This window comes from Arachis duranensis, chromosome 5 (assembly GCF_000817695.3).
Source record: "Arachis duranensis cultivar V14167 chromosome 5, aradu.V14167.gnm2.J7QH, whole genome shotgun sequence".
NCBI classification, from domain to species: domain Eukaryota; kingdom Viridiplantae; phylum Streptophyta; class Magnoliopsida; order Fabales; family Fabaceae; genus Arachis; species Arachis duranensis.
Window position 1 is genome coordinate 105,499,951 of NC_029776.3, and position 15,545 is coordinate 105,515,495.

At 32.7% G+C, this 15,545-nt stretch overlaps 2 protein-coding genes across 5 annotated transcripts; one reads left to right on the top strand and one right to left on the bottom strand.

Moving 5' to 3' along the window:
- Nucleotides 1-188: 188 nt before the first annotated feature.
- Nucleotides 189-5,189, bottom strand: LOC107491092 (uncharacterized protein At3g49140). Of its 4 annotated transcripts, none has more exons than XM_021143578.2 (11): nucleotides 5,016-5,189; nucleotides 4,746-4,839; nucleotides 3,920-4,142; nucleotides 3,522-3,624; nucleotides 3,361-3,428; nucleotides 3,074-3,241; nucleotides 2,858-2,983; nucleotides 2,371-2,661; nucleotides 1,783-1,935; nucleotides 1,321-1,416; nucleotides 189-1,127 (listed from the first exon to the last, which is right to left on the bottom strand). In XM_021143578.2, the coding sequence occupies exons 1-11, from the start codon at nucleotides 5,095-5,097 to the stop codon at nucleotides 1,029-1,031; spliced, it is 1,503 nt and encodes a 500-aa protein (XP_020999237.1). In that variant the 5' UTR covers nucleotides 5,098-5,189; the 3' UTR covers nucleotides 189-1,028. The 4 variants fall into 4 exon arrangements, with proteins under 4 accessions (XP_020999237.1, XP_015967342.1, XP_052117859.1 ...); XM_016111856.3 differs by having other exon boundaries at nucleotides 2,371-2,697; nucleotides 5,016-5,188; XM_052261899.1 differs by having other exon boundaries at nucleotides 2,371-2,697; nucleotides 4,965-5,145.
- A 541-nt stretch (nucleotides 5,190-5,730) lies between these two features.
- Nucleotides 5,731-10,005, top strand: LOC107491091 (uncharacterized). The gene is made up of 8 exons (XM_016111855.3): nucleotides 5,731-6,261; nucleotides 6,743-6,837; nucleotides 7,258-7,337; nucleotides 7,503-7,544; nucleotides 7,626-7,753; nucleotides 8,232-8,412; nucleotides 8,614-8,792; nucleotides 9,145-10,005. Exons 1-8 carry the CDS (start codon nucleotides 5,831-5,833, stop codon nucleotides 9,647-9,649), a joined length of 1,641 nt encoding a protein of 546 aa, XP_015967341.1. The 5' UTR covers nucleotides 5,731-5,830; the 3' UTR covers nucleotides 9,650-10,005.
- Nucleotides 10,006-15,545: the final 5,540 nt, after the last annotated feature.

Below are 15,545 nucleotides of genomic sequence, written 5' to 3' on the forward strand. Positions count from 1 at the left end.
TATATAAAAGTCAAATTTTTGTCCTCAACTAGTGTATGTTTCTATACTTTGTATTATTGTATAGAATAATACATAACATTATATAGTAATTATTATTATAAATTTTTATAATTTAAAAATATTAAAAATAAAATTAGTATTTATTTTAATCAATTTAAATTAGTTAAATAGTTATTTCATTTGTCCGTCTCGCCTTATGTGTAAACGCTATAATGTGAAAAGTTCCTACAGATTACATAGAATTGTAAAAGGACACAAAGATAAACAATTCTCAAGTGCCTTGTGTGTAAAGGCTCGCCTTATGTGTAAACGCTATAATGTGAAAAGTTCCTACAGATTACATAGAATTGTAAAAGGACACAAAGATAAACAATTCTCAAGTGCCTTGTGTGTAAAGGCTATAATGTGAAAGGTTTCACGGATTACATAGAATTATAAAAGGATACAAAGATAAATACTTCTGAAGTGTTGTAATTGCGTAAAAATTTCATCCGTTTATTTCATTTAAGTAAATTGCCCGAATTTTGGCGTTTGTAAATGAAAGAGTTTCAACTTTCAAGGTTTTCACTTCCGTGTGTGCCACTGAATTGATCATGGCAATATGGCATTATAATTAAAAAATAAATTATACATTTAGCTTATATTCTGTCTAATCTCTCGTGTTGCTTACGTTTTCTGTCTAATCTTCAGTGAATGTGTACATCAAAATACATCCACAGTATAAAATATGTTAAAATATAAAAAATAAGTTAAACAATACATGTATTTAACTATTTATACATAAATATATGGTGATGGTGGCTGATTTTGTGTGCACATAATATGCTTTTGTAAAAGAATGTTGAATAGATTAGGAAACAACTGTGAAAAATAATTACTTTAAAACAATTAAATGCGATACAAAATTACATCACCTGATTTGCTCCGTATGCATTGGCTGGCCTTTACTTCTTTACACAATCATTGGCCAATGGCATATAGGCATACAAGTACAAAACTTACTCGAGATAATCAGAAGATTTCGGCTTTTATTTGGAGGGGGGTGCTTCGTTTTTTGCAGCTTTTGGGTGATTTATAGGAAATAATAATTCATTGAGTTGTCTCTCTGCACTGTACTCTGAAGTGGCCTGTAAAGTAATTGAAATGAATGATAGTGGGGGTCAAGAGAGAAGCCCGTTTTCTTTTCAAAAATTTGAGTCAAAGATATGCAAAACGTTTTAGTTGGAGTTTGGAGGAGGTATAATGCACAGCAATACTAATATCCAAACTCGAAAAAAATTAAGACATCAGAACTTGTAGCTATGAAATAAACTCATATACCCTCTTTTTGAATGTAAATCTCAGGGTTTGAACTTGAGTTCCTGAACAAACTCTTAGATCAAACCCAAGGGAGTCTACAGAAATAAGTTGTGCCTCCTGCAACAAATTGAAACAAGAAGATCAAATTGATCATAACTGGTTGTAATGAAAAGTAATATTTCTAAATAGATATTAATGAAAAGCAATAAGGTAATGGATTACATTGTTCTTAACTGTTTGATGAAATTGAAAAAGATAACTTTACGTCTTAATGAAAAAATGAATCAAACCCAACTCTATGCTAACGTGCATAACATAACCACTTAACTATTCCAACTGGCAAGAAAAATGTTTATAGAAAATTACTCGTTCAGTTCTTAATTAATTGTACCAAAATAGTGAAGATGACAATTAATTAAGAATGCAGGGAGTACACAGTAAAAAGAGAGCCTAAAACAAACTATTCAAGAGTTTATTTATTACCTCTACTTGGATACTCTTGTATCTCCAACACACGGACTTAAAGGCCTGTAAGGTCTTTTCCCCATCAGCTTTCAAACGAGCTATTATTTTGGAGGCTGAGTGTGCAAGAGCATCAGGTTGAGCTCTGCCGTAGTCTTCTATTTCAACGTCGGTCTGCAGAAAACCAGATTAACATTTTATTTTCCAACAAAAAGGCCAAATAACACATCCTATGCACAGGCATCAAAGTGCAATATTCTTAGGTATTGTATATGTATTACGCATATGGATGAAGAATGTGTCTCACTAATTACACTAGGCTAAAAAGGCTAAAAGTTAGGAGATTTAGTTTCTGCTAATTAATGTAATTCCAACATCTAATCTGTGTGCTGCTTAGTTTAACCATTGTATTAAAGAGTTAGAGATTTTTTTTTCATAATATAATCCATAGAACATGAAGCAACAAAAACTCTGGTTGATATATCTTGGTGCAATGGTACTATCCATTGAACACCAAAATGTCAAAAATTGCTAACTAAAACATCAGTATCATTGAATTACATTGTGCATAATCAATTTGTGCTTGTTCAGAATATAACCAAAACTTACAGGATGTCCATGTGCTGAAATCACTTGAATCTTAATCATCTCCAATTTGTAAAATGAAGTCTCATTGAAAGGCAAATCACTATTCTCATTATTCTCCACCTGTTCTGCCGTATTATCTTTAGATGACATTGAGTTATGCACATGACCATTAATAACACCGATTTCCCCCTTCACAGATTCAGTTATGTCAGAATTATCTGATTGATTGGTAGATAGATGCTTTTGTATTGTAGAATGTTCTTCAATAAAAGCAGGTCTTATAACCCCTTGGATAGCTACACAAGCTGGAGGCTGCTCCATCCAATCAATTGGATCATCAGAAGCACTCTAGAAAATAATAATATATAATATAATAAAAAAGTTAATATGTAGCAATAAATCAAGTAAATTTGCAATGGAAAAATGCTATGTGAAGGCCTTTAACTTAGAAGACAAAAATTCATACTTCCAAACTCCATATGATGAACATTCTAACACTAATTGATACCTCAGCCAATTTTTTGGCAAAATACATTGGATGAGAAGAGCGCATAGTCTCCAACTTTGCCCAGTCTTCAAGTGTTTCATCTGCATCTTCTTGCTCATCGTTGTCGGAAACAACAGTCACCCATTCCTGCAAATACGAGTATACAAATTAATGAATAGTTTAGAAAGGAAAGCTTAGGAATAACCTTAAAAATAAAATTTAGAAGTAAATTCAGACCGAATCATATTCTTCATTCTCATCCTCATCTTCATCCTCTTCATCACTGTCATCTGTATCATCAGTATCTTGATCATCAATTTCTTCAATCCCAAAACCAATTTCTGAGGGACCTGATAAGTCCATCTCAGACAACATTTCCATGGCATCCACACCAACAATAACTTGCTACAAGGTACAGTAAGAGCAACACAACCAAAAAATCATTAAATGTTAAAGAGACACAATTGTCACTTTTCTAAGGAAATTATGGGGCACCATATAAAATATTAAAGACACGATCATACCACAAAATTATTCTCTGAAGTTAGAGATTGCAAAACATCATCACTGTTCTTCACCTGGAAGTATATATCTGCAATGCATATAGCATTTGATTTGATGGATGAAGCTTCTCAGCATGAAACAACTAATACATAAGAAATTATATCATATGGCCTTCACTTACTTCCTCGATCATCAGTCAAATAAGGCATATCTGGCCAAACAACATTTTCATGAACCACATCGTTAATCACACTTGTGAACATCAGTGTTGCTTTGCTGTTAACCTAAAAATGGTATGCATAAGTAATTTTTAGCTATGCATTCTACATTGCAATGACGAGAATGAAAAGCAATGGATGTGCTGCTTGATATATATTTCCTCAAATTCAGCTAATCAACTTTTTCAGAACATGAGTTTATATTGTGCTTGATGTCATATTACAATAAGCGAGACCACACATTTATTCCAAAGAGTGAATTTCTTCTTTCTCTACGTCATACAAATAGCATTTCAATATGAAGCCTAAATGGCTAAATGTTTCCCAAATTATAGTTGCAAAAATTGATATAAATTTATACCTCAATAATTGTTCTACTTGTTTCTGCTGCTGTAAGCCTAGCATCTTCAGTATTCTCAGATGTTGACATGGCAATTTCTTCAAATGGATGATAGGATGACTTTTCATCTTTCTTGACAGGATCCTGAGGCGAGCCCAGATTCTCTGATGATACTCGAATTCTATTCTTTACATATTTGTTCCTTTTTATGAATGGAGTGCCAGTGTATTTTTGACGTCTTATCCTATATAATAATATAAATTCATTATGTATTGTTCTATTCATCACATTTAGCATTAGAGAGGTAGAACAAAATTTCAACATAAATAGACAGCTAGAATTGAAGCATCACAATATTTTTACATTTTGTGAACTCATCACATTCTAAAGTATTTCCACTGACAAAAAAGAAAATAAGAAAGAAAAAACAGTAAGAACGAAAACATAACCAGAAACTTTGCTACAAAGGAGAAGATTATATTACAAATGCGCAAGACATGCTCCCGTCGGTAATTACAAATATTTTTCGTGCTAGAATGCAAAATTCAATTAAAATATAACGTGTGTTTATCAATCATTTAGGAGCGTTTAGATAAACTAATATTAGAGTTCAAAATAACTTCTAACCAAACATTTTCCTCAGACAAAGTGACAAATGCATCAGAAGCTAGTCAGCTACTGATACTTAGCTTCTGAAAAAAGTTATTTATACTTTTACTGAATTTTTCTGGATCAACAAAAACAAAAACAAAAACAAAAAAGAAAAACCAATAGCTGTTGTTTGCATCTCTATCCTCAAGTTCGTAGAATAGCACATCAGAAAAGTGAACTGTTAAATCGAACATACCACGGAGCTTCGAAACCGCACGTACATGCAAGCTGGTACGAAGCAACGGAACCTGCTGCATTTACATCATCGGCACTCCACAGTGATCTTTTATCTGAAAAAATAAAATAGAGAGAGAACTTGTAAGTGAAATGAAAGAGCGCACAAATCAAAACTAGCAAAACTGCAAAACGTTGTCGTTTCTAAAATCGCAGTCCGAATGATACAAGAGATAGTAACTGTTTTAGAGAGAGAGAGAAAATGCGTGTTGTGTGTGTAAAGAGAGAGTACGAAATCCGGCGGCGGCGGCGGGGGAGCGAGTGGCGGAAGCGTAGGTAAATCGGACAGCGATCGATGGCTCGATGATCATCATTCTTTGTCAGTTATCGCTCGCTCGCGCTCTCTCCCTCTCTCTCCCTCTTTTGAGAGATCCAAAACGCTCAGCTTAGCTTACTATTAGTAATAGATGAGGATGAGGTGCTCTTTGCTTTTGGGGCTTTGTTAAGCTACGCCCGGAAATATAATAAAATTTCTACTCTAGCGACACGTGTCTTCCTTTAAGTGGTTCCTACAAGAGGGTACTAAAATATCCTTAATATAATTTTAAAACCATGTGAAAAGTCAAATTTAGCCCACTAATTTCTTAAACCAAGTTATCGTACATTATCAATTTATCATTCAGTTGTATGAGTATCATTTTTTAGTAATGGATTTTTTTTTCACCAATCAGGGATGGATTTAATCTTAATAGAATACATGAAGGGTTAGGTTATATATTACTAATTATTGGTTAAATATATTTAGGATTTTATTTGAATGTATTAATTATTATTGGAATTGATTCTATAAACATTGATTTGAGGCTGTTAATGCATAAAATTAAGATTTTTTGGGGTCAAAATTACAAATACATTATTATTATTATTATTATTATTATTATTATTATTTAAAAATAAAAAATCAACACCCAGAACAAGACAAAGCCACAAAGGAATGCTATGCTTAGTTCGAACTTCGAACAGGATATAGGCAATTACTAATTAGGCATACAGCAAGCATTACTTTCTCTCACAGCTGACCTGACAGCACCTAATCCCCCGTCGTCGATGGCTCAGCCGTCAGAACCTCTCCGCCGCCGCAACAACCACCACCACCGTGACAACCACATCTGCAACTTCCTTCAATCAACAGCTTCCAACCTCCTCTCTCTCTTCAACAGCAACAGCAGCAGCAGCAACCTTTCTCCTCCAACCCTTCCACAACCACTCTCCTCCAAAATCTCTCTCCCTCTACCACTCCCTCTCCAATTCGCACCGCTACTCCCCGCGCAATCATCATCCACCTCGGCCGAGTCAACTCGCCCCGACTCACCATTCCCCTCCGCCGCCAAATCGCTGCGCGTGGCCGGACTCAGCAAGGATGGCAAGGGTGGCGGCGGCCCTGCCTTCGTCGGTCAGGTATTCAGCATGTGTGACCTCTCTGGGACTGGCCTCATGGCAGTTTCCACTCACTTCGATATTCCCTTCATCTCTAAAAGGTTCCTCTTAATCTTATCTTTTCCGTGTTTTCCAATATTAAGCTAGTTTTGTTGAAATCGTCACGTTATAAAATCAGTTAATACCTGTTTTTCTCCATCTTCTAGTATTTATTTGTTGGACTAAGGAGGGAAATTGATAACAATTTATATACTTGTGTTACGGATTTATGAATGAAAATTTGCTCCATTTTTCCCCTTTTAATTTCTGATGTGTAAATACACATAAAATTACCACATGAATTAGACAACTTACTTGTGCTAACTTCTAAAACATTATTGTTCTGTTTTAGTGTAAGTTTGTGATTTTGTGGGTCTACTGGTTTTGTATGTTATACCATAGTGTTATAGTGTCTTTGAATTACTAACATTTGTGGTGTCCTAATATCCTGCCATTGTTGTGACTTATCTTGTGTCATAAAAAGAATTTTATGGTTAAGACTTAAAGAGTCTTAATTGAAATGGCTTTTGTTATTATATGTAGAACACCTGAGTGGCTGAAAAAAATATTTGCAGCAATCACCAAGAGTGAGAGGAATGGCCCTGTATTCCGCTTTTTTATTGATCTAGGAGATGCAGGTTAGCTTTTAATCTTTGAGGCTACTTTGATAGTTCGATTGAAATTTCTCTATAGCTTTTCTGCAGCAATTGATCAGATGATCTTTGGTTGTAACATTATCTAAATATCATTTTTAAAATTGCATATTTTTATGAACTGAGATCGCTTTTTGTCTCATATATGACTAAGATGAGGAAAGTAAATCTATGTGAGAAATAGATATCCGACATAACCTAGATAGTAAAACAAGGTGCGAGAAAAATAACTTGACTGCCCGTTATCTGCATATCCAAAATGGCAATTCCATTAAGTTGCTGCGTGCGTATGTTTTTGTGTTATTTACATGTGTATCCATGAATTTATTCTCCTATCATCTTTGTTTGGCTAATGTTGATATCTGATATTTCTTCTTCATATACTGACCCTTCTGATGGTCTTAGTTTCATATGTCAAAAAACTGAATATTCCAAGTGGTGTGGTGGGAGCCTGTCGTCTTGATCTAGCATATGAACATTTCAAGGTACTTCTGAACATTTTCAGTTGCCATTCAGATGAACTTATGATGGTTTGATAAAGTGCACTAATGTCATAAATGATGGGATTTGATATGTTATTTTTTTTTTCTTTTCACCCATTTTTATGATGTTTGGTTAATCTATAATGTTCTTCACTATATACCATGCAGGAAAAACCACACTTGTTCCAATTTGTACCAAATGAGAAGCAGGTATTATTTCTCTTACGTTGGTTCATGCTATAGTTTGATGCTGCCTGAATTTTTTATAGATACACTTTTCTTCCTCTGTAGGTCAAGGCAGCTAACAAGCTTTTGAAGACAATTGCACAAGATGGTGTTGGAAAAAAGGTCGATGGGGTGCCTGTGTTTAGTGCCCAGAACTTAGACATTGCAATTGCAACTAAAGATGGAATTAAATGGTGCATGTTGCTTTTCTTCTTTGTTACATATGACCCTAGTGTTATTTTCACAATTTGTTGATATGAAATTTAGTATCCATCATATGAATATGGATTTTGAATTGAAGGGTACCTCTCAAATTTTTCCCCAGAGAAGTGATTCAACAGGAATATCTCGTGTTTCTTGTGCAATTGTATGGATATGAAATAATAGTTGCTTTATCATAGCCTGTTTCTTTTTGCCGTTAATTTTTTCTTCTTTTTGGGGGTGTATTTTGGTTTTTGAGCTTTTTTGGCATTTTATTTTTCATCCCTACAATGGTTGTGAGCTGAAAATTTTTCTGTTAGGTTTGAAATTGTTTTGGTTGTTTACCCCATTATACCGAATGGTTGTAGAATATGAATATCTATAATGTATGGTAAGAAAAGCACATAACAGAGTATACATTATGCTTACACTTCCTTCTTTTTCCTTTTTTCTTTATGCTGGATCTATCAGGTATACTCCCTACTTTTTTGATAAAGGCGTGCTTGATAACATTCTTGAAGAAGCTGTTGATCAACATTTCCATACATTAATCCAAACTCGACACTTGCAGCGACGGCGAGATGTGGTTGATGACAACCTAGCAGCAGAAGTGATTGAGGAAATGAATGACAGTTTAGGGGATCCTCCAGAGGTAGGATTCATTTAATGACATTTTATACTAGAAAGAGAGAAATTTCGTGAAGAAGGATATGATGTTGTTTATTGCATGACTCTGATATTACACAATTATTTGCAATCATAAAAGCACTGAGTATGATCCTTCTTTATTACTCTTCTCATTTCTCTTTGGAAAATTGGAAAGTTTAGTTTTTTTTTTTTTCCCCTGTGATAGGTTCAGGAAGTCCTAGATGAAATGGGCCATCCAAGTATACCACTAAGTGTTATTTCAAAAGCTGCAGAACTCCAGTTCCATTATACTGTTGACAAGGTAATCCTGGGTAATAGGTGGTTGCGGAAAGCAACAGGCATACAACCAAAATTTCCCTATATGGTCGACTCGTTTGAGAGAAGGTACATTCCATGTTGGTTTTATCCTTTTAAACTGACTTAAAATCCAAATTCAATGGTTTCCTAGTTACGTCGATCTTATCATATATGTAAAATTAACAAATATTCGCAAGTCTGCCCAAGAATATACAATAGTTATTCTTTCAGGTTAAATTGAATTCAGTTTATACTTTCACTTGTCAAATGGTGTGATTTAGCTTGTATTTTGAAATGCTGCTACCTTTTGGGTTCATCTACTATGGTTTTATTGTCAACCACAGAGCATAACTATTCTGCTTTGGTTGAAATTAGTTTTCCAAGTGAGGTTTTTTGTTTCCCATACAGTGATTTGTAACTTTTTTTTATGGTTCTGTAGAAGTGAAGCTTCTTTGCTGAGGATTTCAGATTCAAGCAGCTGTCTTGATAACTCTAAAGGGGAAGATGATAGGAAACATTCTGAATGCATTGACTCCTCTTGTTTCAATTTGGATGATAACAATTCTACAATCGAAGACTCTCATCCCAAATTTAGGCTACCTTTTGGTGGTTGGTTTCCCCAAAAACAGCAGGAAAAAGTAAAATCCTCGAGAAAAGGGTTACACAAAGAAGATTCAAGACTGAGTCCCTTCCTTCCAAAAGTAACAATGATTGGTCTATCTACAGAGGAAGCAAGCCAGATGAGCAAAGCTAGTTTGAAGAAGCAAATGGAGAATTTAACAAAAGAGTTGGAGAAGTCAGAGTTAGATAATGTGATTGGTAGTGGTAGCAGTGAGGGCAATGTAGAAGATAGAGATCCACTTTTTGTAGCAAACGTTGGTGATTATTATTCTGGTATTGCAAGAAAAGGACCTGGTCGCTGGATACGTGGAGGAACCAACTAAAACCTTAATTTATAGAAAGACAACTCCATTTGCAGTTGCAACCTTGCAGGTAATTGTGCTCTTGTGGATATTTTTGTTTGTCTCCCCAATAAAATATAGAGAGGATTTGTTAGAAACTAACAGGTTAAAACGTTTCTGAGGTAGAAATAAACTTATAATGAGATAGAGGTGCATAATGCCACTGCATACTGTGAGCTTGAGATTGGGGCTGGTCAATGTTGTAAATTATTTATATTTTTTTCCTTGTAATCCATCAATATGGCCCATTTTGCTGACCTTTGAGGAGTTAAGTGAAACTTTTGTACCAGAAGAATTGAAACTATATAAATCTTAGAGACTATCGCCTTCTATGTTAACGCTGTTTCGATTTTTTTATCAATACACACGTCTTGATAGTTATACTTACATTCATGGATGATTTTTATACCATGTCTATGGTTTATTAAAATTTTTTACCTTATTAAACGAAGAATGAAGCTTCACCCTTTTGTATCTTTCAAAAAGATTTTTCTACTAACTAACTTGGATTGGTCAAGTAATTTGTTATTTTGTTCACTTGTCTGCTTAAGTAAATGTTAGAGACTTAAATCCTGTTTTATGTATATAACAATTCACTTATTAATGATAAATTTTTAAATAAAATTTAGATCTACGGTAAATTAATTTTTGACCAACAAGTTGGAGAATTATGTGAGAAATAATAGTAAACAAAAAAAATTAAAATAGAAAGAACCTTCCTCTGAGTGAATAAGAAAGGAGAATGTCCCTTGGCCAATAATACATAAGATGTGTCTTTGTTTTCAACAGCAAAAATTTTTCAGCTTACTTGATTGAGTAACACTTATTATAGCTATTGGTAGTGCAATTGTCATTGTAGGTTTGATCTCATGTGAAAGTGTGAAACTCAAGTAGTGGAGCATATATATTGCATGATGATTAGAAGCACTTAAGCACATGCCAGAAAACCTCATGTATTGGCTCTATTTACAAATACCTTTCATAGTTTTGTTAATGGAATTTCTTAGTGCTCCCTTATCTTTCTAGTAGTTGTGATATTGAAATATTTATACACGCATTTTTTGCATATAACTCTTAACTCATTAGAGAACTTGATAATTATGCAAATTATATTTTTTTTAATTTAATCGTGATTTATCCTCATTTTAAATATATTTTATATTTTATTTTAATGCATGTATCCAGTTACCTATTATTGCTATATCAATAGAAATATAGAATATTTAACTTTCATTCATATCTGTAAATCGCCACCCAAAATATACATTTAATTACATATTTTTTAAAAAAATAAATTACACGGTTAGTGTATTAATTTTTTTTTTTTTGGCACAAAACAACGTTAAATTCTTATATTAGGTATATGGCATGTTTATGTCACCCACAATGTTTGAATGACGACAAACCGAGAAATATATATCTGGAAAGTTGGTTTGGGTATCATCGAACTCACATCTTTTTAAAATATATTTTGAGCTTTTAGTCTTTTTACTATATGTGTCAACTCTCCTAGCTTAGCCTATCAATTGATATCTAAGTCATGGATATTGGACCCTCACCATCAACATATTGGTAAAGTGAACAATGGTTAGTGGCTAACAAAAAATTGACAGGTTAATGATTAATTTATCGCGGATTTAAACTCTATTTAAAGGTTTATTGTTGGCAAATGGTCTGAATTGCTACGTGCATAAGGCGGGATTCAAATTCCTAACACTTATGAGTAAGCTGATTACTCGACCAACTCAAGTTGGTTGAACGACACCTTTCTTGATCTATCCTAACTCAATTTAGTCGATTAGATAGTTGAAACAAATAATAGAATATAGAAATTAAAAGTTTAGAGATAAACAAAACAAGTGCAATTGTGCAAAGATAGGATCATGCATGCATGAGCTCGTTAAAAATTGTTAATGTTCGTTCTCCGTATATATCTTAAACACACACACACCACTATCCATGGGTGATGGATGAGTATCAACTTCAGGTTTTTTGAGATGTCCCTATCAATATATTATCATGATTAATTGATAAAAATAGTAAGACATCTTTTGCCAAACTAGTAGGGGGAAGTAATTGGAGTTGCCAAACCAAATGGATCTCACGCTACCCTTTCAATTTTTGCGATAGGTAAATACCTTAATCATGCTATTACTGAAACTTCCATTGATAATGACTACCAAATCAGATTATGAACCAAACTATCAATTTCATGATATATCCTTTCAACCTTGGTATGAAATTAGTTTCTTAAAGATTTTTTTGCTTCCACTTTATCTTTCAATGATTTAAATTAGAGCTTAATTTTGAATATCAATAGTGTAAAATATTTTATAAAATTGTTCAATCATACTAGTTCTTTTGGATAACCATTCACAATATCAATGTTTACAAAGCCAACATAAAAAGTATTTTTTTATTTTGTGATATTACATAATTAAATATAAATATAAATTTATTTTATATTGACAATGTATTAAAATTAAATTCTTTAAAATAATAATAAAATAGTTTTATCTGCTCGTGTCATAAAAAACTTGAAAGAAAAATATAGAAAATTAACTTTCTTTTAGCCAATTATTTCTTTTTAGTTCTAAAAAAATTATTTTTTGAGAATTTAAAGTTTCAAGTTTATAATTTAGAATTTAGTGTTAATGATTTACAATTTAGGATTTGAATTTAAAATAAATAAAATAATCTTAAAAAATTAATTAATATTAATTGAAAAAATTAGTTCTCTAACATTATTCTTTTTAAAAAATACAAACCAAATAAATTAGTAATTGAGGATTTTTTTTATGAGTTAATTAGCTTCTTTAATTTCTCTACATATTAGCCTTAACTTTTTTCTGCCTTTTATTTTTTTTTCTTGGAGTGAATTATCATATGATTCAAGAAATGCAGCGAAATTATTTAAATGTGTAGAGTTTTATCATTATTTAATAGCTCGTTTCATCCTGAATCCAATTTTAAGAATTTTAAAGAAAATCCGCAAGTGCTATCTAGAGGGTAAGGCGGGTGAATATAGATCAGCTTCTCTAGAGAAGATCATTATTGTGTTCATCGAAATCAAATGGATGGAGATCAGAATATATTGTGGTGAGGGATGGCAAAACTTTTTGAGATGCAAAAATTTTTGTGAGGATTGTTTTAGACTGATTCGACTATGGAAAATTTTTTTGCGAAAATGAGGATGGGGATGAAATTTCTCTGAGACAGGCGCGAGGACTCGAACGGAGATTTCCGCTAATCTTCGAAATTTATAAACTTATTTAATTTTTCTTAATAATTTATTTCTCATATATGTTTTTTAGTCATTCTCCAATCACCCCCTCGCCACTCTTCCGTCTCACCGCATTGTCACTTCTTACCGTTCCATCACCCTCACTGTGTCGTTCTCTATATTCACGGCGTTCCCTATATTCACGGCGTTCCTTTCCACAACTCTATTGTCATGTCCATTCTCCTCGCTGCCACCGTGTCCCCCACCTCGTCCATTGCTCTGTGCTTTGACTCGCCATGACGTCCCCCACTGCGTCATTTTGAAAGTCATTATTTTGTTGTTTAGACTTTTTGTATAAAATATTGCTGTTTTTGTACAGAATAGATACTTTCAGCTCTATTCTATGGAAATTAATAATTAGTCAGAACTATTAGAGAGATGGGGAATAAAGTTCCCGCGAGCACGGGCGGAGCTTAGTTAAGATAAAGGGGGTCATGGCCCCCCAAATTTTTGTTAAAAAAAATTAGTAATACTTTTTCAAAAAATAAAAAATAGTTTAGTTGGCTCAAATACTTTACTATGACTTAAAATACCAATGTTCAATTTTCATCTCTTGCTTTGATTGCACAATAGTTTTTAGTTTTAAACATTCAAAACATGTTGGATTTGGACTGAATTGAGTGTATTCGCATTTCGTAACTCTCTATTCAATAAGCAACACTCCCTCTACCTTTGAGTTCAAATATAAAAAATTAAGTATTTTTTATTTATGTAGTTTAATATTATTTTATATTTTACTGTTTATTTAATTTAATTTTTATATGATAAAAATATTAAAATATTCGATAAGTATTGATATTATTATATTTGTATAAATTGATAAAAAAATTCAATAAATATTATAATTTTGATATTTGTCCTTCTAACTTCTTTTTTACATATTTTATATATATTTAAATTTTCTATAAAATAATCATAAAAAATAAAAGAATTGATACATTTTTTTAGAGGAAGGCTAATATTCAAGAAGGAGAACATATAACTTTTACAATATCAACACCTATAGATAGTTCTCCTACTTTAATGAATTACGAAAAAAGTGAGATACAACCTTCAAAAGTTCAAAGAGTTGCATCTAATGAGTTTGACCTTAATTCTTTGGAACAAGACTCTGAAAAACGGCTTTAAATTTGGCAATATCATCCAAATCAAAGAGGTGAGATTAGACGAACTTATTTTAAATGGGGTTCATATCAAAAGCATCTTGACAATTATTTTCTATCTGTCTCCCCCAAAATTTTGTTTCAAACTCCGCCACTGCAGCTGCGAAAAAGGGACCCTATGAAAAATAGGGATGAAGAACAATATTTTTTTATAGCAAAAAATGAAAACAAAGACGAAGAGCAAATTTTGGGATGAAGATGAGGAGTAGGGAGGCATCCCTTCTGTCCCGTTGACATCCCTAATTGTGATTGAAAGAAAACTAAGTAATTAAATTTCGATATACAGCAACACAATAAATTACTTTTAATTAATTTCTTATGCATGTTTAATTTTTTCCTTAAAAAATCATTGATATTTTATTTCCCCGGCCACAAATGAAATGGTTGAAATACTTTTTTATTATTATTTAAGTGCAGTTAACTTTACATAAAATTGATAACTGAGAATCGTTATATAAAAATTTAGTTAAATCAGTCAAATTATTTAACAGCTTTCAACTATTAATTTTACATAAAATTGATTGCACCTAAATTTTTATCTTATTATTATCGTTATTCCTCTCCTCGTTACAATTACTTGATAATAATATGCATGCATAAAAATTATATATATAATAGCGAAGCTTAGTATCAGCTTAGTATATATGAAGGGGGGCGATGATCCCTCCCAAATAAATAAATTTTACTTATAAAGTCTTTTAGTTTTATAATTTGGCATGTTCCTAATTTTATTTTTTATTTTCTATTTAATTGTATTTTGCATTTAAAAGGAGTTCGAGCTTCGTCCCNTTTAATAATTAATTTTTTGTGTGTATACAATATTTTTGATATAAAAAAGTATTGATAGTAACTAAATTGAATTTAAGAGTGACTAGCGAGTGAAAAGTAAGGGTTTAAAGTTGCATAAACATTTAAGATTAAAGGGGTTGACGGAGAACTTATCTTTTCAACCTCTCTTCAAAGGGATTCCTTGACCCCTCTTCTTTGCTAATATCTTAAACTTTCTTTGGTTTCGAATGAACACTTTTGTTTTTGACAAAAATAGAGTCCCAAATGAAAGCAATATTCATGAAATAGCCTGGTATGTGGCACAGAATTATCACAGGGCTCATTCTGAATCTATGCGATCTAGGAAAAGAGTGGAAACTTTTGCAGAGAAGCTTATTAAGTGGCAGCCACCTCCTCCCCCTTTTATTAAGCTGAATTAGGACGGCTCAATTAGTAAGGATGGCAAAGCGGCTTGTAGTGGTATCCTTAGAGATAGCAATGGTAAGTTTTTGGCTTGTTATAGTGCGAATTTGGGTGTTTGCACGGTGACTGCGGCAGAATTTTGGGGCATACTCCTTGGCCTTGAACTAATCATTAATTTGGGACATCTCCATGTTGAAATTGAGGTTGATTCAGCGGTAGTAGAGCAACTATGTTCTCAGGA

Coding starts and splice junctions, on each gene's coding strand:
- LOC107491092 (XM_016111856.3), bottom strand. CDS start 5,097: ATGATGATCATCGAGCCATCGATCGCTGTCCGATTTACCTACGCTTCC. Junction 4,840..5,015: donor CGCCGCCGCCGCCGGATTTC/GTACTCTCTCTT, acceptor TTATTTTTTCAG/ATAAAAGATCACTGTGGAGT. Junction 3,625..3,919: donor CAAGTAGAACAATTATTGAG/GTATAAATTTAT, acceptor TACCATTTTTAG/GTTAACAGCAAAGCAACACT.
- LOC107491091 (XM_016111855.3), top strand. CDS start 5,831: ATGGCTCAGCCGTCAGAACCTCTCCGCCGCCGCAACAACCACCACCAC. Junction 6,838..7,257: donor TATTGATCTAGGAGATGCAG/GTTAGCTTTTAA, acceptor TGATGGTCTTAG/TTTCATATGTCAAAAAACTG. Junction 7,545..7,625: donor TTGTACCAAATGAGAAGCAG/GTATTATTTCTC, acceptor CTTCCTCTGTAG/GTCAAGGCAGCTAACAAGCT.